The sequence below is a fragment of the Narcine bancroftii genome, chromosome 6 (genome assembly GCF_036971445.1).
Source record: "Narcine bancroftii isolate sNarBan1 chromosome 6, sNarBan1.hap1, whole genome shotgun sequence".
In the NCBI taxonomy this organism is placed as follows: domain Eukaryota; kingdom Metazoa; phylum Chordata; class Chondrichthyes; order Torpediniformes; family Narcinidae; genus Narcine; species Narcine bancroftii.
Genome location: NC_091474.1, coordinates 171,820,802 through 171,845,430, shown reverse-complemented (window position 1 = coordinate 171,845,430; position 24,629 = coordinate 171,820,802). Strand labels below are relative to the sequence as shown.

The following is a 24,629-nucleotide window of genomic DNA, read 5'->3' as shown; positions in this document are numbered from 1 at the left end:
ACTATTTTTAAAATCTACATAACCTTATTCAAAAAGAAAACTTGTAACCCTTGCATTTTATTTCAGGCCTGTTTCTGATCTTATCCGTGCTGCCATCCTCATCCCACTTTCAGTTGAGGCAGGAGGTTTGTACAAAGATCATGGGTGGCACAGTTAGCATAGCAATTAGTGCAACGCTGTCAGCAACTGGGACTGGGATTCGAATCCCACGCTGTGTGTAAGGAGTTTGTATGTTCTTCCTGGGTTTATTTCCTCTGAGCTCTCCCATTTCCTCCCTCTGTTAAGAATACATACCGCGGGTGTAGGTCAATGGGTGTAATTGGGCAGCAAGGGGTTTGTGTGGCGAAAGGGCCTATCACCCGTGTTATATGTCTAAAAACAAATATATAAATAAATAAAATTAGATAGGATGGAGACAGGAAAATTGTTTCACTGGTAGATGAGTCTAAAACTAAGATTTGGGGAAGTGGGTTTAGGATGAACACAAGGAAAAGTTGTTCCTAGAGAGTAGTGAACCTGTATAAATCTCTGCCCCAAGAAACAGAAGTGGCCACCTCATTAAATATATTTAAGATAAAAGTTTTTTTTTGCATAGTTGGGTAACTAAGGTTACAGGGAAAAGGCAGGTAGGTAGAGTTGTCCCTAGCTGAATCAGCCAAAGGTCTTATTGAATTGTGGAGCAAGCTTGTCAGGCCATGAAGCCTATTCCTGTTTCTTGTGTTGAAATACATGTGATCAACCTTTTCCTCTGATCTAGAATTACTTTCTAAAGCAGAGGGAAAACCAACATAGTACTGGTGCAATGATCGTTCTGTTCAGCTTCTAACATAAGCTTAGCCAAGCACGTTTCTGCTTCTCGTCTTAAGTTGAAATATAAAATTCTTCATTGTGTCTCCAGCATTAAATCATTTTTAAATGAATGGAAACCTCACTCGGGAGAGGGAATGGTAGCACAGTATTACGAGCTATAAGATTCATGTCAGGTGGGAATTAGGTTAGTGTATTCCAATAGCCAAGTAATTTGCTTAAATACAGTGACAATAGCAAGATTTGTATAAATTTATGGCATTGAAGGAGGCTGCTTTGACAAAAGGAGACAAATGAAATATTTCTTCACAGCTTTAGGTACTCAAGTCTCCCAGCTTAAGGCATTTAATAATGTTTTTGTCATTTCCATTGTACAATGTCCATTTCAACTCTTATCCATGTATTTTGCTTTAAATGTAGTGAAGTTTTCTGCATCCACAATGCTTGCAGGTCACCCTCATTTAGAGAAATAACGTTCTCAACTACAATCCTTCTCTCTACTCCTGAAGCTCCCAGTGAAAAGAAGTTCCAAACCCCAGGCCTCTGCACCCCCCACTCTGCAACTGGATCCTTGACTTCTTCATCAGAAGACCACAGTCAAGACAAATTGGAAACGTCGTCTCCTCCTCATTGATAATCAATACAGGAGCACCCCAAGGATGCATGCTTAGCCCACTGTTCTACTCCCTCTAAACCCACAACTGTGCGGCTAGACCCAATTCCAATGCTATCTACAAATTTGCCAATGACACCACTGTTGTCGACAGAATTACAAGCGGCAATGAGGAGGCGTACAGCAGGGAGATCAGCTAGTTGAGTGGTGACACACCAACAACCTTGCACTCAATGTTAGTAAAACCAAGGAGATAATTGTGGACTTCAGGAGTAAGTTGTTCCTCAGGGATGTATATGATGTCATGTATGTACTTTGACAAAAAATCTGAAGTCCGGAGAACACCCACCCATCTTCATCAAGGGCTTAGCAGTGGAGAGGGACAAGAACTTCAAATACCTGGGTATCAACATCTCCAAGGATATGTCCTGCAGCCTCCATGTTGATGGAATCACAAAGAAGGCTTGCCAGTGGCTACACTTTAAGAAGTTTGAGGAGATTTGATTGGTCATCAAAGACTCTCAAACTTCTGTAGGTGTACCATGGAGAGCATTCTAGCCAGTTGTATCATTGTCTGGTATGGAGGTGTTAATGCTCAAGACAGGAAAAAACTCTAGTGGCTTGTTGACTCGGCCTGCGACATCACAGGAACCAGTCTACAGTCCATTGGGGACATCTACAAGAGGCGGTGTCTTTATAAAAAAGCAGCCTCTATCCTCAAGGACCCCGACCATGCCCTCCTCACTCTATTTCCATTGTGTTGGGGGGGGGGGGGGGGGGGGGGAAGGTACAAGAGTCTGAAGACAAGCACTCAGCGTTTTCCCCTCTGCCATTAGATTCCTGAATAATCAATGAACTAAAGACATTGCCTTGCACTATTTTTCTTAATTTATTTTGTAAGCTGGTTTATATAAATGTTTGCACTGTGACACTGCCATAAACCACCAATTTTGTGATCTGTAGATGACAATAAATTCTGATTCAAATAGACTTCAATAGGGCAAAGAGAAAGGAACTATCAGTGCTTTTATGCACATCAATGAAATTTCACCTCAGTCCCCATGGTTGCACAAAAGTTGAATCTAACCAAGTATTTTTTTTAAATATCCCTTTTATTACCAAAAAAATACACACAATCTAAAAGCAAAATCAATTTGTTTTTTTTTACACTTTTAATGGTGGTCTCACACTTTTAAAATGACAATTTACTTTTACATAGTAAAATATCAAGGATTTTGTCAGGGTTTTCTGGCTAAGGTTATGAATATATAAACCTTAATAACCCATTACAAAAACTGTACTGTTCATAATTATGAAGGTTTGCTGGCAGTCTGTACACTCATCTCAAAGTTGAGCAGAAATAGTTGACTGTACTTAATTCTGAATGTCGATGTGAAAGAAAATACTAGAAATGTCCAAGCTTGTCTGAATTAGGAGAGAAAGGCAGTTTTAATGTTCATCTGTGCTCTGCTTCTAGCATTTTCTGTTTTACTTTCTTGACATTTTTTGTGTAACAATGAAAATGTGTGGCATTAAAAAAAATCTAAGCCAAGAGCAGCAGGCACACTGACTTTTCTTCATACCTGCTCTTCACAATTTGCAACAATTTGAGTTCAGTAATACAGGAGAAAAGATATATTTAGAAATTGATTTCCAATAATTTTTTTGTTAATATTCAACTGATGGCCTTGTTCAGCTTGTCTTTGGTACATTCATATATCCTGCTTATGCTATTCATAGAAATTACTCCAAAACACTGACACTTGTGGGGCATTTTCCAATTGTCAATGTCGAGTGAGAAAGGCAAAGGGCACATTCATGTGTTTTTCCTGAAAATCTTCACCTTCTGAGGTTATTACCCCTACATCTGCAAGCTCGTATGACATCCTGTAATACGTGAAAATTTACCAATTATACTTTGACAAATGAAGTAACAGGATTTTATCCCTGAGACCTCAGACCAAATTCGCTGCAAGAGAATAGATCCACATATCTATTAAATAAGAAATTCTTTGAATTAATGTTGATAATCCACGCAGCAATGTGGTCTTTCATTATCAAATGCATTAGCTTTCAATACGGTGTGAAGTTCCTCCAAATATTTAGTGAAATTAATTTTCTTTCTACCAGTCATTGGTCAGGAGATGCACCCAGAGCTGAATCTAACAGTCGTTCAAATCTTGCACGGTTGTTGAGTAGCAAAAGCACCATCGTATCTCCTGAACTATTATCACATCAAAATCGCTGATCTACATACCATATTAGTAGTAGCGATTCAAGCTTCTAGTGGCAGGAATGTCTGGCTGACCATTCATCCAGATCTCCCTAATTATCCGTTCTCTTTCTTCCAACCTTTGAGCTCTCTCCAGTTCCTCTGCTGAGGTAAAAACGTTCATGTTTAAAGTTCTCTCAAAGCGGCGATGCCGCCTGGCTGACAGATTGGAGGTGGTGTCAGAGTCACCGTCACTGTCTTCCTCATCATTACTGCTCTCCTCATCCGTATTCTTCACCACTGATTTCTTCAAGTCTGACTGACAGGACATCTGCACTACTAGAGTGCACAGTGTTAGTATCAGTCCAATACATACTCCAGACAGGAAATATAAAGCAGTCTTCTCTGGATTCTCTGTAAAGAAAATGAATTATTTATATTGTGATCAAAGCAAATGGGAAACTGATGCTCAATGTACTGCTCAGCTAGTAACCACATGGCAATATTATTTAAGTCAAAACACACAACGTTGGAGAAGCTCAGCAGGTTAAACAGTGTCCTCTATGTGGCAGGGCAAAGATGCATATTCGTCATTTTGGTCTTGAGCCCTTCACCAAGATATGGAAAAATGTCAGCAGGCTTCCAATCAAAAAGGGAAGGGGGGTGACGAAGGCAGGAGATTATAGATGGAGAGAGATGAGAGGGGACAGCAGCAAAGAGGGGAAGGAGGATCACGGAAGGCCGAGAGAAGGAAAATGTGTCTGGTAGTGGTATCGCATAGGAAGTGCCGGAAATTCCAGTGGATAATGTGTTGGATGCAGAAGCTGCTGGGGTAGTAAGTGCCCCAGATGCAACAAACAAAGAATCCTCCTCATCCTCACCTCCCACCCCACCAGCCTCTGGATCCAATACTTTATCCATCGGAATTTCCAGCATTTACTATGGGATCACACCACCAGACGCATTTTTCCTTCTCTGCCTCTCTCAGCCATTTTATTTAGGGACTGTTCCCTACGTGATTCCCTTCTACACTCATCCCTCCCTGGCACCTTCCAATGTGATCTGTGTCCACATCTCCTTCCTCACCAAGAACAGGGGCCCCCAAACAGACCTTTCAAGTGGAGCAACACTTCACTTGTACATCCATAGGACTGATTTATGCATCCAGAGCTCCCTTTGTGGTTTTCTCTACATCAGAGAAACAGGTCACAGATTGGGAGTTGATTTCGCTCAGCACCTCCTCTCCGTCTGCAACAATGACGACCTCCCAGTGGCCAATCATTTCAATTCTGAGTCACACTGCCATGCTCACATGTCTGTCCATGGTCTTATGTACTATCCCACCCTAACCACCCGCTGATTAGTGCAACAACACCTTATTTTCTGTCTAGGTACTCTCCAGCCAGATGGCCTTAACATTGATTTCTGTTTTCTGCTCAACTTGCTTGCCTTTTCTTTCCCTTCCCCATTTCCAGTTTTTTTTTAAACAGTTCTCCCCTCCCTTCCCCTTACCCACCAAGCCATCCCTCCTCTTCCCTCACTGCTGCTGTCCCCTCCCTCCTCTCTCCACCTATCATATCCTGCCTTTGCCACCTCCCCTCCCCACCCCCACCATTCTCTTGTACCTTGATGAAGGGCTGAAGCCCAAAACATTGGTTGTGTATCTTTACCTTTGCTACATAAAGGACACTGTTGGACCTGCTGAGCTTCTCCATCATTTTGTTTTTTTACTTCAACCACAGTGACCACAGATTTTTGTGATTTACTTCTGCCAACATTATTTAATCTATCAGGAAGACAGGAAGTCTACCATACATGTCAACAGGGCACTGTTAAAACTATTAATGGGTCCACTCAACTCTTGGAATGCACTCTGCTTTCTGTCTCCATTTATTCTACCTGTACCCACTAATATTCATAACACTGCACTTTTTAAGTATTTTCCTAAAACATTCTTCCTATGCATAACCGTTCATGCATAGCAACTATCCAAAATAGCTCCTAAAATGTTTGGACAAGAGATCTCTTTACTTTTCGGCTAAGCTGTAACAATATAAAAAAGATGGTGTTCCACCCGGCAGCCCTTCCACGCCCCTTTCCATACTGATTCTAGTCAGGAGCCCAGCGACTCCCATTACTTTCAATGTAATAAAAAATTAACTTCTTAATTGTTCAAATGTCACACTATCCTCTTTTGCTGGGAACTGCAATTGGCGCCAACCTTTGTATATTTGCCAAAAGATTGCATGCCCTTCATGTTGTTGGTCAGATAAAACTTTTACATATCCTGCCACTCACTGAGACTTGTGCCTTCATTCTTGATGACAAATTTATTGACCCACTGTTGTTAGGAGTATTTTCAAATTTTCCTTTTATTTAAGTCAATGGTAACCTAAGTGACAGGCTAGGCTTCCACAGATAAGCTTTAGTTTCATTATTTATAGTAGTTAATATTTAACTCATACAATAATTCATCAATCAAAATGAAATTCTTCTTTTGTAGCTAAGCATCTTGCCATGCTGCCTTGTTAATATTTAACTGTCTTAAAACAAATTTATTGTTTCGCCTGTGGTCCAATGTGATATTTTTTCCTTAAGAAGTAGAGAATGCTGAAATTTATGGGCAGGAAATAAAATTGTTCATTGAAATTAATACATCTCTTCACAGCATTTTTGTATTTAAGATAGTTCAATTGAGCATATGATATTTACTTTGAACAGTTTAATCTCCAATGTCTTTTGCTTCATTTTGCAAAACAAAGGTGATGTTATAAGTTTAAATGTATTCCATGCAAATCTTGGCAGGGGGGCGGGGGAAATGGAAAAACTTACCCCATACTTGGACAAACTCTCTCTCAACTCTCCATTAGCTATTCAAAGGATTTATTTATCATGTGAAAATACATTCCGTCAACTAGTTGATAGACAAGGGTGAGGTTAATTACCAACATGATTATTCAAAGGTTCTCATGTTCTGTAGTTAACTGAACCCTTGCTGATCTGCCTAGTTAACTCAAAAGTACGGGGTTTCAAGTCTTTTTTGTCAGACCTATCTACATTTGGAATGAATTAAATCAAAATGTGAGAATAATTTTTGGCTTTACTTTTAATTAATGAATGTTATCAATTACAATGCATGTATGAATGAAGCTGGGGAAGAGGATGGGTATACATTAATGTACCCACGCAGACCTCCTACCATTGTCATCCAGTGCTCTTATGGGCAAAAGATTGCACCTTGAGGTCATATTTCACCTGTGCCTGGCAGTGGGACCTACAACATTCTTTCTCTCCCATGTTTTGCTATTTTTCATATCCTCTGTCAGTTTGAAGTATTAGAGGTTCCACCTGCTCCATCCTCTTGACACACATACTAACTGGACTTAACAGAATGTAAGCACTAACTTGTGACATGAATGAGTGGCCAAGTTAGTGCTGCCTCAACACTGCAATCATGGCAACAGAAAATACAGACTCCATAGTTAAGAGGACGGATAGGGGATTCTGCGGACGCAGCAAGGAGAACCGGATGGTGGTTTGCCTCCCTGGTGCCAGGGTCCGAGATGTTGCTGCTCGTGTCCCAGATATCCTAAAGTGGGAGGGACAGGAGCCAGAGGTCGTGGTACATGTAGGTACCAATGACATAGGGAGAATTAGAGAAGAGGTCCTAAAAAGTGAGTACAGGCAGTTAGTTAGGGAGTTAAAAAGAAGGACCGCAAAGGGGGTAATCTCTGGATTACTCCCTGTGCCACGTGACAGTGTGAATAGAAATAGGATGAGGTGGAGGATTAACACGTGGCTGAAGGGGTGGAGTAAGGGGCAGGGTTTTAAGTTTCTGGATAACTGGGACCTTTTTTGGGGGAGATGTGACCTGTACAGTAAGGACGGGTTACACTTAAATCCCAGGGGGACCAGAATCCTGGCAGGGGTATTTGCTAGGGCTACTCAGGATCCTTTAAACTAGAATGGTTGGGGGGAGGGAACAAAATAGTACAGAGCAGTAAGGAGAAGGTTAGAATGCAAACAAAGAAAGTTTGTAGTAAGTATTTGAATATGGATGGGCAGGTGATAGAGAAGGGAAATGCTCTGGAAGAAGATGAAGGGCAATTGGCAGGAAAAGTAAATAATGTTGTTATTAAAGATGAGGGAAAACAGGGATTAAAACTTGGGAAATCTCTGAAATTCATATATTTTAATGCCAGGAGTATTGTAAAAAAGGTGGATGAGCTGAAGGTGTGGATTGATACTTGGAAGTATGATGTGGTAGCGATTAGTGAGACATGGTTGCAGGAGGGATGTGATTGGCAACTGAATATCCCTGGGTTTCGTTGTTTTAGGTGTGATAGAGTCGGAGGGGTAAGAGGAGGTGGGGTTGCATTGTTTGTCAGGGAAAATATTACAGCGGTGCCTAGGAAGGATAGATTAGAGGGCACATCCACGGAGGCTATTTGGGTGGAACTGAGGAGTAGGAAAGGAGAGGTTACACTTGTAGGGGTGTATTATAGACCACCCGGAGGGGACCGAGACCTAGAGGAGCAAATCTGTAGGGAGATAGTAGATATTTGTGATAAGCACAGGGTTGTAATTATGGGAGATTTTAATTTTCCACATATAGATTGGGAAACACATTCTGTGAAAGGACTGGATGGGTTAGAGTTTGTGAAATGTGTGCAAGATAGTTTTTTACAACAATATGTAGAGGTGCCGACCAGAGAAGGAGCAGTGTTAGATCTACTGTTGGTAAATGGGATGGGTCAAGTGACGGAGGTTAGTGTTGGCGAGCACTTCGGCTCCAGTGATCATAATGCCATCAGCTTCAATGTCATTATGGAAAGAGAGAAGTCAGGGCCAAGGGTTGAGGTTTTTGATTGGGGAAAAGCTAGATTTGAGGAGATGTGAAAGGACTTGCAGGGTGTGCATTGGGACAAGTTGTTTTATGGGCAGGATGTAGTAGAGAGATGGAAGTCTTTTAAAGATCAGATTTTGAGAGTGCAAAAGCTTTATGTTCCTGTTAGGTTAAAAGGAGGGGCAAAAGGTTTGAGAAAGCCGTGGTTTTCAAGGAATATTGGAAACTTGGTTCGAAGAAAAAGGGAGGCGTACATTAGATATAAGAAGCATGGAGTTAAGGAGATGTTTGAAAGATACATTGAATGTAAGAGGAATCTTAAGAGAGGAATTAGGAGAGCTAAAAGAAGGTACGAGGAAACTATGGCAAGCAGGGTGAAAACTAATCCAAAAGAGTTCTACAAATATGTTAATGGTAAGAGGAAAGCTAGAGACAAAATTGGTCCCTTAGAAAATCAGAGCAGAAAACTGTGTGTGGAGCCTAGAGAAATGGGGGAGATATTGAACAGTTTCTTTTCTTCGGTATTCACTAAGGAGAAGGATATTGGGAGATGTGAGATAAGAAAAGCAAATTGGGTAAATATGGGGAATATAGAGATTACAAGAGGTGTAGTTTTAAGGCTTTTGAAGAATATAAAGGTGGATAAGTCTCCGGGACCAGACGGGATCTTCCCCAGGACATTGAGAGAAGTGAAGGAGGAAATAGCAGAGGCTCTGGCGGTAATTTTCCAAATGTCATTAGATATGGGGATAGTGCTGGAGGATTGGCGCATTGCACATGTGGTTCCTTTATTTAAAAAGGGTTCAAGGAGGAAGCCTGGCAACTATCGGCCTGTAAGTTTGACATCTGTGGTAGGTAAATTAATGGAGAAAATTCTTAGAGATAGTACTTATAAACATCTGGATAGACAGGGTCTGATCAGGAGCACTCAACATGGATTTGTGGGAGGAAGGTCATGTTTGACCAATCTGATTGAATTTTTTGAAGAGGTGACTAGGAATGTGGATGAGGGTAGCGCAGTGGATGTTGTCTATATGGACTTCAGTAAGGCCTTCGATAAGGTACCACATGGAAGGTTAGTTAGGAAGGTGCAGTCTTTAGGTATAAATTTTAAGATAGTCAAATGGATTGAACATTGGCTGAAAGGGAGAGGCCAGAGAGTGGTAGTGGATAATAGTCTGTCAGGTTGGAGGACGGTGACCAGTGGTGTGCCTCAAGGATCTGTATTGGGCCCATTGTTGTTCGTTATATACATTAATGATCTAGATGATGGGGTGGTGAATTGGATTAGTAAATATGCAGACGATACTAAGATAGGTGGAATAGTGGATAATGAAGAAGGTTTTCAAGGATTGCAGAGGGATTTGGGCTGCTTAGAAAAGTGGGCTGAAAAATGGCAGATGGAATTTAATGCTGATAAGTGTGAGGTGCTTCATTTTGGTAAGAAGAATCAGAATAGGACATACGTGGTAAATGGGAGAGCATTGAGGAATACAGAAGAGCAGAAAGATTTAGGAGTGACGGTACATCGTTCCCTGAAGGTAGAAACTCACGTGAATAGGGTGGTGAAGAAGGCTTTTAGTATGCTGGCCTTTATCAATCATTGCATGGAATATAGGAGTTGGGGGGTGATGTTGAGATTGTATAAGACTTTGGTGCGGCCTAATTTGGAGTTCTGTGTGCAGTTCTGGTCGCCTAATTATAGGAAGGATATAAACAGAGTGGAGAGAGTGCAGAGAAGGTTTACCAGAATGTTACCTGAGTTTAAGCATCTAGAGTATAGGGAGAGATTGGACAGATTAGGTCTTTATTCTTTGGAGCATAGAAGGTTGAGAGGGGATTTGATAGAAGTATTTAAGATTATGAAAGGGATAGACAGAGTGGATGTGGATAGACTATTTCCGTTAAGAGGAGGAAAGATTAAAACAAGAGGACATGAGTTAAGAATTAAGGGGCAGAGGTTTAGAGGTAACATGAGGGGGAACTTCTTTACTCAGAGAGTGGTAGCTGTGTGGAATGATCTTCCGGGAGAAATAGTGGCGGCGGAGTCAATTGTATTATTTAAGAAAAGGTTGGACAGGTATATGGATGAGAAGAAGATGGAGGGTTATGGGCATTGTGCAGGGAGGTGGGGCTAGAAAGGGGTGTTTGGTTCGATGCGGACTAGAAGGGCCTAATGGCCTGTTTCCGTGCTGTAATTGTTATGTTATGTTATTATGTTATGTTATGTTACTCAATTCCACCTAAATGGTACAAACCAATCACTTATTGTGGTTTATACTTGTTTGAGAGTTGTCAAATTCCCTTATCAAGTTTAGAATTTCAGTAACTTGTGGGATCATCAGATTTTGAGACAATTTGATCTTGGTTTCTAATCATAAATAGAATGCTAATCCCATTCCCAATTTTAATTCCAACAGATAACAAGTTTAAATTTGACAATTTATGCTATTTATTGTTTTATAAAGCAAGTTGAATGACTGGCATTGGAATTGACCCTTTTGCCTTTGAAAAGTATACCCCTAAAGGAGGTACCAAACAATAGGTTGCAAAACAAAGTGAATTTAAAGGGTTTTCTAACTTTAGCTTTGGTCTTGATTAATAGATATTCCCTGTATCACTCAGAAGCAAGATAGTGGGCCTTAGTATGAAAAAGAAGTTTTTGTTCAGTTGAGAACTATCAGCCAACTGCAATGCATCCCATTGGGTTTTAGGCTTCTGTTCCCACACACTTCAGTGCTGAAGTACTGAATGCATTGGTGGTCAGATGCACTCTGCCCTATACTGCATCTAGGGATGTTGTGCGAGTTCCTAAGTTCAGAAAGGGAAAATTCCCTTTGTATTTGGCTCCTTAAGTTTACATATAATGCAGTCCCAATCATTTGAATGGGATTGCCAAACTTAAATTATGAAATAAATTGCATTTCATTTAAAATTCTTGTTTTAATTAAAACTATTTCATGTGGTTTTACATGATTTAAAAATTCTAAATGAGAAAATTTAATCCGTGAGAGAGGTTTTCACATCAAGAGTGTCAAAAAATCATCAGGGAAGTCCATGGTGCATCACTCCCAGACAAGGATACAGGGATGATAGATATTATGAGTTGATATTATGAGATATTATGAGATGCAAAAGGCAAGTGCAACCCTAGCTCAAGTATGTGGGGTGTACACAAGACAAAGGCCAGATATGTGATCAAGCTTGGGTTTTGTTTATAAAATAACTTGTGCGGTGTTATATTTTCCTTTTGTCCTCAGTTTGTTTCAATGATGTCCATTTTCATTGTGCAAATAACTAATAAAATAACATTAATAAACTATTATAAATATCAACACTGTTAGTATAGGATAGCAGTTAACATAACATCTTTACATTGTCAGTGATCGGGGCCTGGGTTAAAATCCAGCACTGTCTGTAAGGAGTTTGTACGTTCTCCCAGAGTCTGCCTGAGTTTTCCCTGGGGGCTCTGGTTTTCTCCCACCATTTGAAACAAATCAGGTGTAGATTTATTTGGGGTAAATTGAGCAGCATGAGCTTGTGGACTGAAATGGCCAGTACTGAATGTCTAAATTTAAAAATTATGTTCAGAAGGCAAAAAGATACTCTAGATAGACATATCCTTGAAAATCAACTGAAATATATCACCACTGAAATTCAACAGTCTTGATAGCAGGTGGTATATCCATGTTTGGTCTAAAACTTCTTATAATAAATGTCAACATTTCAATTTTCAGAAAAAAAACACCTTCATTCCTCAAAAACCATCAGCTTGGGGTCCAAACGTAGCACAAATCCCAAATCCCATCCTTTGCCATTCGTTGCAATCTTTCCCCCATCCCAAACATTTTCATAAAAGAGTTAACCACAAACTTTTGTCCTAAATGCACGTCTTTCCTAAATGCACTTCATTCCAGCACAGAGTATCTATTTCCACTTCCACAATCATCTGTTACTGTCTCGCACCTATATTGAAAATCTGAGAAGGAGCACCTTAAAGGCTTGAACTAAAAAAATCTCAAAAATTGCCTCCACTGAAGTTCTTTGTTCATCTTCTTAGTTAAATCGGCATTTTCCTGATTCTTATTTGTGGAATATTTTAGTTTCTTTATGTTAAAGATGTTATACAAATGTATATTTTCTTCATAAAGTGAATACTACTTTTTTTTTCTTTCATTATTTGACAAAACAAAATTGCAAGTATTGACCTACCTAGGACATAAAAGTATGTTTCCAGAATGTTGCTTAATAATGCCATCTCTGTCCGAATGCCCTTCGTTTCCAGAAGTTGTTTATCACTCTCATCCACTGGGATAGATGGGGGTTTGGTGTCCATAGGGTAGTTGGAAGCTGATCTTCCTTTCTTCTTTTCTTCTACATTCACACACCAAAACGTTAAATTTAAAAATCAGAAATTATTCAATACACACCAAGCTGATTAACAAATCCTATAATAATTGATACATTGAAGTCATGATAATTTCAAAGAATTTTAAAACACATTGAACAAAAGTCAAGATTATGCAGCTAGTGTAGTGTAACAGGGCTCCAATCTACCATGTGACTCCAGTGTATAACAGTAACTTTTCTTAGACTTTAGACCAAACACATTGAACCATTGTTCTCTAATTCTTCAGAAGCAAAAGGTGGAGACAGTGCATTTTATTACTGCCTTCAATGGATCTTTTATTATGTTTAGCCAGGACATGATACAACTTCCTCTCACCAGTTATAGATAAGGAATGTTAATAATTTAATTCATATTTGCTGAAGGTTGCCAGTGCTTTTATTATGATAAAAATAGAGATTTTATCAACACCTGTCCAGGTTTTGCCTCGAGCTGTTAAATTTTAAATCACTCCAATTAAATTATCAAGGAAAACCTGATTTTTCAAAGTCTTTCATGCAGTTATAACAAAATGTCTGAAAAGCAGGCAGGCTTGTGATGTACATAAAGTCAAATATAATGCATCACAATATCTGTGCCTGTTTCAACAAACTGTCATTGTAACCAATGGAGTCAGGACTAGGTTTGGATAAAAGGAACCAAAAATAACCCATTTGTGGTGTATCTATCAGTTCAGGGCCACTGCGTCAGCTGGAGTGGAATAGAGAATTCTCAATCCATGCATACGTGGGTCAAACCCTCGGATGATACCAAGCCAACTAATGACAACTAGTGAAAGGAGAAAGTTGAGGGATGATAAAACAGTGGCCTTTAACATTATTTTATTAAAAATTTAGAGATGTATAATGACAAAAATATTGCATTCATTATCAATAATCTGAAAGCATTGTGGCCTTGAAGAACTGAAATAAATAATACTCCTGCCTTCTTGCATGAGGGTATGGGGAAGAAAACTGATGAATGAGTTGTTTAGCTTGTGGCATTATGGTTGAAGAAGTATAGCTAATGTGGAATAAGTAGTCTCCAGAACTGAGGATAGGACTTGATAGTAAGTGTAGATGGTTTTGATATAAATAACCACAGAACTGCAGATAAGGCTTTATGGGAACCCTGATCCAGTTTACAAATGGTTGCTCAAAGTGGATCGAGGAATTGGTGCAATCACCAAAGCTTTTATAGGAGACCATATGATGACAATCTGTTCAGAGTTGTTTAGAGTGAAGCAAAACCACTAAAGATTTCAAAGGAGTTGAAAAGAATGGACTAAATTCAAGAATATATTTGAGAGATGAGCAAAGTAAATAATTTATAATATAAACTGTATAACTAAAGTAAGTTGGTGAGGCGTGAGCTAGAGGACATGGGTTAAGAGTGGAAGCTGAAATGTTTAAGGAGAATGTTCAGAGTCATTCTTTACTCAAAGGGTGGGGAGAGTGAGAAACAAGCTGCCAGCAGAATGTGGTGTATGCTGGCTCTATTTCAGCATATAAGAGAATATTTGATAGGCAGGTAGATGGAAGGGATATGGAGGGCTATGGTCTAGGATCATGGGACTAATTGGAATTAATAGTTCTGCACAAAGGGCCTGTTTCTGTGCTGTAGTGCTCTATGGTTCTAATTGTCAATTTTGAGGTGAGGGTTTTAAAAGCATTACATAACCTCAGCATCAGTTGCTTTCAAATATGTTTTTTTTTAAAATATCTGCATTAATTTTCTTTCAATTTTTGTCATTTTTATTTAACTCCTGATACTAGAAACCATCTATATAGACTTGTCATATTGCACATTAGCTTTGCACGTGATCAGCTGCAAACTGTACTGAAGAAATTTGATGCTCCATTCAACTCTATTTTCCTGCTTACCAACTTTCTTATTAATATCTATAATTGAATCAATAAATGTTGTATCATAATTTTTGTTTCTGCAAAACCTACCCAATCATCTTTAATCTTCTAGCCCCTGTGGCAGCATCTGAGAACTGTGCATAATTTGTACTCTTATGTGACTCTACATAGGCAGCGATATTCTCTCTCTAGGATTTATAAAATCTTAATTTATGTACTCTTTTAAAATCTCATAATTAGGCTAAAAATTTCCAAGTTTTAGTCTCCACATTTTTTTATCTTCTACTTCTGTCACCAATGCTGTAATTCCCTACACTGGAGAAATATCTGTTCTTAAAACTTGACAGAGGAACAATGACACCAGTTATAGTTTACCCAGATATTTAGAGAAGCATAGACTTCTCAAGGATGGTCAGCATAGCTTTGTGAAAGGTGGGTCATGCCTCATAAGCCTATTGAGTTTTTTGATGAGATGTCAAAATACACTGAAGAAAGTAAGGTAGGTGTAATGGATCAGTGTTACTCTTGAGATTAATGTTAAGCTGTATTTCATATAAAAATATCTTAAAATAAGTTATAGAGTTAAATGCATTTCTAGAGGGAATTGTGGGCTGGTACATGGTCACACATAGGTTACAGTACACTTACAAAGAACCATTTGTACTCAGAGAGAGTTCATTCTTGGGGTCAATGTGACTAGAAAGCAGAGCCATAATGGAACAGAACTGTTCTTAAATGGAACTCGAGTTCCAGGTATCATTCTTACAAGCAATTAAACTTCTTGAACAGAGAGGAGGTCAGAGGTTGTTATTGATATGGAGTGGTTTTGTAAAAGGCAAGAGGTTTTGCAGAAATGAAACTAAAACTTTTAAAGATTCCAGTACATGCTTTCCAAGAATTGAGATAGTCTCGTTGATGATATAATGTCACATGATTTTGAGAAATATATTGGCAAATTCAGACACTTGAATCAGTTCAGAAGTCCCTGTTGCACACACAGGAGTTGGAAGGGGTTGAATTACAGTAACCAGAATAAGTGCTGTTATGTGTTAATCCTAATAAAAGGGAATAGAGAAAATAAGTGAATTTCAAAAGGGAAACCACTTTCCAACTGCTTTTGCGAAATAAAGAATGCAGCTTCATTGTGGAAGGAAACTCCATGACTCTTAAGAAAACTTGACCTCATGGAAAGACAGGACTTATTATCCTATTCACAGGAGATACATTAAGTGGCATTTAAATAAGTAAGCCCACTTCTCAGATAATGGTCACTCCTGTTTGAAGAATATCTCTATGTAAGACAGCTCAAAGAGAATCATAAGTTAAAAGATCTAAAAATATAGTTAAGTGCTTCATAATTTTGAACTGTGATTTGGAAGGATCTGGAATTCAGCACATATTTGAAACTGGACTTTTAGAAATGACTTTTTCAGAATCAACTTTAAACTGTGATGGTTTTGGACTTTGCATTTACACTTGCAAATAGTGGGGTTAAATTTAGAGTTAAGTTTAGAGATAAGCAAGAAATGTTATGTTATTAATGTTTTAATAAAAACTATTATTTTGAATTTACCATTGCTGTTCCTTTGCAAGTACTAATAAGGATGTATTAGTTTGTAACACAGTGGATGTGATGATTTTAGCAAGGCATTTGACCATGTTCCCCATGATGGGCTTGTTCAGGAAATCATAGCACATGAATCAAATGAACCTTGGCTGCTTGGATTCAGAATTAGCTTGCCTGCAGAAAGCAAAATGTAGTAGTAGTGATGGAATGTAGTCTATCTGGAGATCAATGACGTGGCATTCCATAGGATTTGCTCTGGGACCCCTGTTCTTTGTGATTTTTTAAAAAATTAATGATGTGGATGAAAAAGCAGAGTGGTAAGTCAGTAAATTCGCAAATGATACAAAGGCTGAAGGTGTTGTGAATATTGTAGAAAGTTATCACAGATGACAAAAGGATATAGACAAGATGTAAAGTCAGGCAGGGAACTTGCAGATGGAGTTCAATCCATTAAATGAGAAGTGATGAATTTTGGACAGTTAAATTTGAAGCCTAAGTACACGTTTAATGGCAGGATTCTTAACAGTGTGGAGCTCCAGGCCCATAGATCCTACAAGGTTGCCACGCAAGTAAACAAGGTGGTTAAGAAGGCATAGGCCTTCATTAATCAGGAGATCGAGTTCAAGAGGCATGAGGTAATGTTGCAGTTCTATAAAACTCTGGTTAGACCACACTTGTAGTATTGCGTCCAGTTTTTGCTGCTTCATTACAGGAAGGATGTAGATGCTTTGGAGAGCATCCAGAGGAGATTTACCAGGATGTTGGCTGGATTGGAGAAGATAACAAATGAAGCAATATTGACAGAGCTAAAGCTTTTCTCTTTGGAGAGATGAGGGATGAGAAGTGACATTGGAGGCTATGACGGGTTTAGATAGGGTGGGCACCTCTTTCCCAGGGCAACAGTAGTTGATACCAGAGGACATCTGTTTAAGGTGTGTGGAGAAAAGTTACAGGGATATGTCAGAGGCAAGTTTTTTTTTAAACTCCATGTGGTGGGCAGCTGGTACAATACAGATAATGTGTGGCAAGGTAAAAATTAGTCAAGTAAAGTCACTTTTATTTATGATTCATACCATGCTCACATGGTAAAGACAAGATAGTGTTTCTCCAGGACCACGGAGCATATGTACATAAACATAAGTTAGATTAGAAGTTGAACACAATAAAATATTAAGATATATGCAGTCCTCGGTACCCCTTCGACAAATGTTCTGGAAGTTCATGAGTCTGATAGCTTGGGGGAAAAAGATGTTACCCAATCTGGACGCAAGGGCATGAGTGCTGCAGTATCTCCTACCAGATAGCAGAAGGGAGAACAGTTTACATAATGGGTGTGTTGAGTCCTTCACAAATGTTTATTGCCTTTCACCTGCATTGACTGTCGTATATATCCTTCATGGTTAGAATAGAGTACCCAATGATCTTTTCCGCTGACTTCACTATCCTCTGCAGAGTCTTGCGGTCCACGTAGGTACAGCTTGAAACCAGGCAGTGATGGTTACACAGTATGCTCTTGATACATCCTCTGTAGAATGTAGTGAGGATGGAGGGTGGGAGGTGAACTTTCCTCAGCCTTCACAGGAAGTAGAGGCACTGCTGGACTTTTTGGCTATGGAGCTGATATTAAGGGAGCAGGTGAGATTCTCTGCCAAGTGCACTCCAAGGAACTTGATACTATTGATGACCTCAACAGCAGAGCCGTCAATAGTCAGCAAAGTGTGGTTACCCCCAGGCACTCTTGAGGTCGACAACCATCTCTTTTTTAAACATTCAGATACAGCTTCTTGGGTCTACGCCTTATCTCTGTTCTCTGACTCAACATACTGATCAGGCCCACCACGGTCATGTCATCAGCGAACGTCAAGCGGTTTGGCTGCATAGTCATGGGTCAGCAGAGTGAACAACAGTAGACTCAGCACGCAGCTCTGGGGGGGGTGGGGGGGGTATGCTCAGTGTGATGATCTTGGGAGCTGCTGTTAAATATCTGGACTGCCTGAGGTCTCCCTGACAGGAAGTCAAGAATCCAATTGCAGAGGAGGTGTTTAGACCCAGCAGGCTCAACTTCCTTATCAGACACTGTGGTATGATTGTGTTGAATGCCGAGCTGAAGTCAATAAGCATCATTTGAACATGAGTATTTTTTTCAGGTGGGTGATGGCAGTGGCATTGTCCATAGAGCGATTGGGTCTGTATGTGAACTGCAAGAGGTCTAATAGGGGCAGCATGAGCTTGATGTGCCCCATGACGAGCCTCTGGAACTACTTCATGATGATGGGTGTGTGGTAAACCACTGTACTGTATAATTATCTGGTCAAACATATCTATTAGCCTGTTGTACCCATGGCCCCTCCTCACATGCTCCTCAATAAAGATTGCTGTTCCACAACCCCCTGCAACTCAGTGCAGGACAAGTGAACAGTAAGGATATGCTGTGTTCTCAAGTGAATTAAAGCCTATTGGTTTCTCCACAACAGTCTCTCCTGAGTGAATGATGGAGCATCAATTTAATTCACTTGAAGTTTTCCACAATGGAGAAGATCCCCAAATCAGAAACACTGGAAATCGACTGTTACTCACCTGAGACTTTTACCAGCTTCGAACTCTGGCTGCACTGTTTTGAGACATTCCTGCAGGCCTCCTCTACCATTGTGCGAACAGAGACCGACAAAATGCAAGTACTGCACTCTTGGTTTGGCACCCTGATGTACTCCATGATCAGGGATGCCACAATGTACCAGGAGGCCATAGACATTCTCAAAGAGCAATACCTGCATCAGATCAATGTTGTCTAAGCAAGACACCTTCTAGTGACTTGAAAGCAACAACCCTAGTGAGTCAAACACCGAATATCTCCAGGCCCTGCGAGCACTCACAGGGTCTGTGAATGTAAAGCCATGTCCACCACAGAGTATACAGAGGACCTGATCCAGGACCCCTAGGTCATGGGGATCAGATTGAATTACATACAGCAGGGAATTTTGGAGCAAGAGGAACTCAGCCTGGAAAGAGCAGTCTAGCTGTCAGGTACGCTGGAGGTGGCTCTCCAGAACACAGAGGCCTACTTGACAGACAACCTGGCCACTTCATGGTCACCCCAGTTGCAGCAATCCTGGAATATGCTACCACCCCTCCTGTCCACTAACGACCAGACTACAACAGCAGTGCTCTGCGAAACCATCCCGACACTTTCAACCAGCTTTGGTAATGACCCGACCACAGCTGTGGTATTCTGGGAACCCCCAAAGTGCCAATTCTGAGGCCTGGGCAAGCATCAGAGGAATCGCTGCCCAGTGAAGGATTTAATTTGCCTCCATCTGTGGAAAGAAGGGCCACTATGCCAAAGTGTGCAAGTTCAAACCCATTCCTAGCAGCGCCATGTGCGGATCATGGGGCCGCCTTTCGCAACACTGCCATCACCCGGGGTCAGTAGGGCCATGTGCGATCTGAGGGGACCGCCCTCATGGATGCCACCTTCAGGACCCAGCTGCACTGGGTGTAGGTCCTGGGGGCCGCCATCTTGGACAGCGCCACCTTCTACTGCGGTGATGTACAGCGATCCGATCCTAGCCTCCATCACCCTCAATCAGGACAGTCTGCATCAACTCACCAGGTCGATGATGGACATCAAGTTAAATGGCCACTTATCAAGTAGCTTGTTCGATAGTGGGAGCATGGAGAGTTTTTTTTTTATATATGGACACAGTGCGGAGTCTCTCACTCACAGTACTGCCAGTGAACCAGAAAGTGTCACTGGCATTTGTCATTTATAATGGACGTTTGGGGTTTCTGTATTGTGACTTCAATGGTGTGGGATACCTTATCATCAGTATAAAGTTATCATATAAAGTTGCAGCGCTGCACTGCTGTACAGTTGGGGCTTGATTTTCAGTGTCACCTTAAAAGCGTGACAATGGCATTTGATGGGCCCCATCTACCCCTCACCATTCATAATCAGCAATTCGATAGCTAACCCACCATACATGTCCACCAACCTAACCACTCACCATGCACGACTTGTGGAGTCTCCACATTTAAAATCCACCCTCCGTTTCTATTCACCAATCTCACCCCTGACTGCAAACCCGTCACCATTAGAAGCAGACGGTACATCACCAGGCACAGTGCTTACTTAAGGAAGGGGTTATTGAAGCCATCAATAGGCCTTGGAGAGCACAGATAATGGTAGTACGGAACAGAGAAAAGAATAGAATGGTCATCGACTACAGTCAACCATGAATAGATACACTCAATTGGATGTATACCCCGTTTTGTGAATCGCCAACATAGTCAACAAAATTACCCAGTATCGGGTCTTCTCAACCATCGACCTAAAGATGGCATATCTCCAGCTACCCATCCACCTAGAGGACTGCCAGTATATGGATTCGAGGTGGATGGCCACCTCTACCACTTCCTGCAGGACCCCTTTAGCATCACGAATGGCATCTTGGTCTTCCAGCAGGAGATGGACCATATGATGGATCAGTATGATTTGCGGGCCTCTTTCCTGTATCTCGACAATGTCATCATCTGTGGCCACAACCGCAGGACCAAGATCCCAATCTCCAGAGATTTCTCGAGGCAACCAAGCTCCTTAATCTTACATACAACAAGGCCAAGTGCATGCTCCGCGTAACTTGCCTAACCATCCTTAGCTGTGTCATGGAGAATAGTGTCATTGGCCCAGACCACATGCGACCACTCCTGGAGATTCCCCTCCCACACAGCCTCAAGGCCCTGAAGAAGTGCCTTGGGTTTTTCTCCTATTATGCTTAGTGGGTCCCCAATTAAGCAGACAAGGCCCGCCCCCTTATCAAAGCTACGTCCCTCCCCCCAGCGGAGGAGGCTCTTGCAAGCCTTTGACCGCATCAAGTTCAACATCGCCAAGGCTGCGATGCATGCTGTGGACAAATCCACCCCCTTTCAGGTGGAAAGCAATGCACCAGACTTCACCCTGGCAGCCACCCTTAATTAGGCTGGCAGGCCCGTTGCATTTTTTTAAGCACCCTGCAGAGCCCCAAGATTCGACACCCCTCAGTCGAAAAAGAGGCCAAAGCAATTGTCGAGGCAGTGCAACACCTGGCCGGTAAGAGATTCACCCTGCTGATTGATCAACGCACTGTCACATGCATTTTCAACAATCAACAATGGGGCAAAATTAAAAACTATAAAATACTGTGGTAGAGAATAGAATTATTCCCCTATAACTATGACATCCTGCACCAGCTGGGGAAACTTAATGAGCCACCAGACTCCCTGTCCTGTGGGACTTGTGGCAGCGCCCAGATTGACTGACTGCAAAACCTCCACACCACACTTTGTCAAAACATGCGGCCTGCCGAATTCCATTGACGAGATCAGAATCATAACAAAGAACTGTCAAGTCTGGGCTGAGTGCAAGCTGCACTTCTACCGACCAGACAGGGCACAACTTATTAAAGTCACCCACCTCTTTGAGGGACTCAGAGCTGACTTTAGAGGACCCATGCCCTCCACCTACCATAACATATATTTCCATCGACGAATACTCCCATTGTATACTTGCCATTCCTTTCTCAGACATGACCGCTGCCACAGTCATCAAGGCCCTGCTCAGCCTCTTCATTCTATTTGGCTTCCCCAGTTATATCCACAGCAACCGGAGGCCTTCCTTTATGAGTGACGAGCTGCACCGGTACCTAAAGACATTGCCATGATAAGGACCACCAGTTACAACCCCCAGGGTAATGGGCAAGTGGAGAGGTAGAATGCGACTGTCTGGAAGCTAGTCTTCCTGGCCTTGCAGTCAGAGAGCCTCCCAATCTCCTTCTGGAAAGAAGTTCTCCTGGAGCATCTCCACTCTATCAGGATCCTGCTGTGCACCGCCACTAATGCTACACCATACCTTTCCCAGGAATTCCGCGACAGGGACCACACGAATGGTGTGGATGTCATTCCTTAGGAGCCCTTCCTGTTCCGGAGGCATGCGAGGAACCATAAGTTTGATGCATTGGTCAGAAGGGTCTACCTCCTCCATGCCAACCCCCAATGTGCCTCCATGGCCTATCCGGATGTACACAAGTAAGGATATGCTATGTTCTCAAGTGAATTAAAGTAATTAAAATTATTGGTGATAGAGACTTGGAAGAAGCTTATCATATCTGAATTTTTTGTTTATATATTCTTGTTATTTCTGTTCGGGAGAGATGCAAAATCTCATTGTAGCTCAACTGACACTGTGGCTCAGGCCGCTACCCATGTTGTAGAGAGTAGTAGTACTTTAGTACTTAAGGGGGGAGGGGGGCAGAGGGTTTTTTTTCTTTTTCTTTCATTCATTTGAGGAGATTTGGATTAATTTTATAATTTTTATGTGGATGGAGACCCTACTGCACAGACTGAGATCTTTATGAAATTAGATGGCTAATTTAAAATTTGCTACATTTAATGCAAATGGGCTCAATAATCTTTTTTTAAATTTTATTTATTTGTTCAAAATAGAGATAATAAGTAACATATATAACAATAAACAAAGCATGAACGTTATATTTTATATGTATTAAAAAAAAAGAACCCCCCCCCCCTTTCAGCCAACTCTCCTAAGGAGAGCCATAAAGAAAAAAGAAAAAAATAAAGAAAAGCTAGTCAATATAAATCAAAATTTAAATACTCTGAATATAACAGCCACCTATTAAAAAAAACTATAGTTATCCGCAAAACAAATGTAATTTTTTCCATTATTAAACAATATTTCACCTCATTATGCCAAAATTTAATCATTTCAGGTAAAATCATATCTCTACTGAACACGTTTTACCAAAGATCGAAGTTGATAAAAATACGCTTACGCTTAATCAGACTGTTTAAACCCCGAACATTAAAAGTAGCAAACTTCAACTTTGACATATCCACTAATATTACTAAAAACTAATAATATCAATGTATAAAGACTCAGATCAATGTAAATAGGCCCTCCAATAGAAAAAGATACCACAAATTAAAGTCTAAATAAAATGAAAATTTTATAAAAAGATAAAAAGAAAAAAAAACCCAAAAAAAAACTACCAAAAGGTAGTAATCCCTAAACAAAAGTTGGGTGTGGATCATCAGTGGCTGATGACTAGTAGAACATAGAGCAAATCTCTCCTCCCCTGCCAAACAAAGAATAACAACAAGATATTCCAGACTCAGCGACCTCATTTCAAGGAAACGGACTCTTTCCATTCCCATTTCTCCCATTTCTGCCATTTCTTCCATTTCCAGAACAACCAGATTTTTCTTTAGGAGACAATGGTGGGCTACGTCTTTGTCCTCTTACATCTGGCAACGAGTCAGCAAAACTCATTGCTTCAAGCTCATTCTCAAAAAACCGAGATTGAAAGTCTCCACAAAACACCTTCAACATTGCCGGATAGCAAAAAGTAGATTATAACCTTTACACCACAAAACTTCTTTAACTGGATTAAATCGATGCCGATGCTGAATAACCTCTTGACTCAAATCAGGATAGAAAAAACTCTACTGTTCTGAATCATTAACGGAGCTTGTCGTTGTCTCACGTTTTGCACTGCTAAACGAAGTATTGTTTCTCTGTCCAAATAATTCAAACATCGAATTATCACGGGTCTCGGTGGTTGACCAGGCAGAGGTCTTCTTCTTAAGGCTCTATGAGCTCTTTCCAATACCAGACCTCCAGAGAAAAATTCCTGCCCCAGTATTTGTGGACTCCATTCGGTAAAAAAACTAAGAGGATCCTGTTCTTCCATACCTTCTGGCAAACCAGCAATCTTCACATTATTCCTTCTATTTTGATTCTCCAAATAATCTACTTTCCTCTCTAACTCCCTATCACGTTCTCACAATTCTTTAACGGATTTTTCCACCTCCAACACTTTTTCTGTATTAGAAGCCACTTGTTCTTGACATTTCAAAAAATCAGCCTGAAATTGTTTAAAATCCTCACAAGATGCTTCCACACGTATTTTAACTGTATCCAGTTCCAAACTGAGCCTCTGAGACATTTCATTCAGAATAGGCTGAATGATAAGGCTTAGCTGTTTACATTGTAATTCAGAAAAGCTCAGCCCTACTTTCTCTTGCGTAGTGGCAGAACCAGGTAACTGCAGCTCCTGCTGCATCTCAACAACAGGCAGTTTAACAGTTTTACTGCGGGTCTGGACTCCCAGCGACGGCACCCTGACTTCCTCAGGAGGCTGACGCTGTTCTCCCCCTGCAACTCAAAAACACCAAAATATTCAGATTGGAGTATATCCTAGGGTATTTCAAGCAATGGAGTCATCTTCTTGTGTGCCCCCTCCATTAAAGTTGGCAGGCTGCCAAAATCAGGATCCACATC

At 40.8% G+C, this 24,629-nt stretch overlaps 1 protein-coding gene and 1 long non-coding RNA gene across 7 annotated transcripts in view; one reads left to right on the top strand and one right to left on the bottom strand.

The window, feature by feature from the left end:
• Nucleotides 1–24,629, top strand: part of LOC138736750 (uncharacterized) — a 166,563-nt gene that overhangs the window by 54,758 nt on the left and 87,176 nt on the right. The gene's annotated exons all lie outside the window — the stretch shown is intronic.
• LOC138736749 (protein eva-1 homolog C) overlaps nt 2,604–24,629 on the bottom strand; it is a 336,320-nt gene continuing 314,294 nt past the window's right edge. The window contains exons 7-8 of the mRNA XM_069886753.1: nt 12,691–12,852; nt 2,604–4,046 (exon numbers count right to left, since the gene is read on the bottom strand). Of these exons, the coding sequence (XP_069742854.1) occupies nt 3,682–4,046; nt 12,691–12,852 (527 nt within the window). The 3' untranslated portion in view covers nt 2,604–3,681. The remainder of the gene's footprint in view (nt 4,047–12,690; nt 12,853–24,629) is intronic.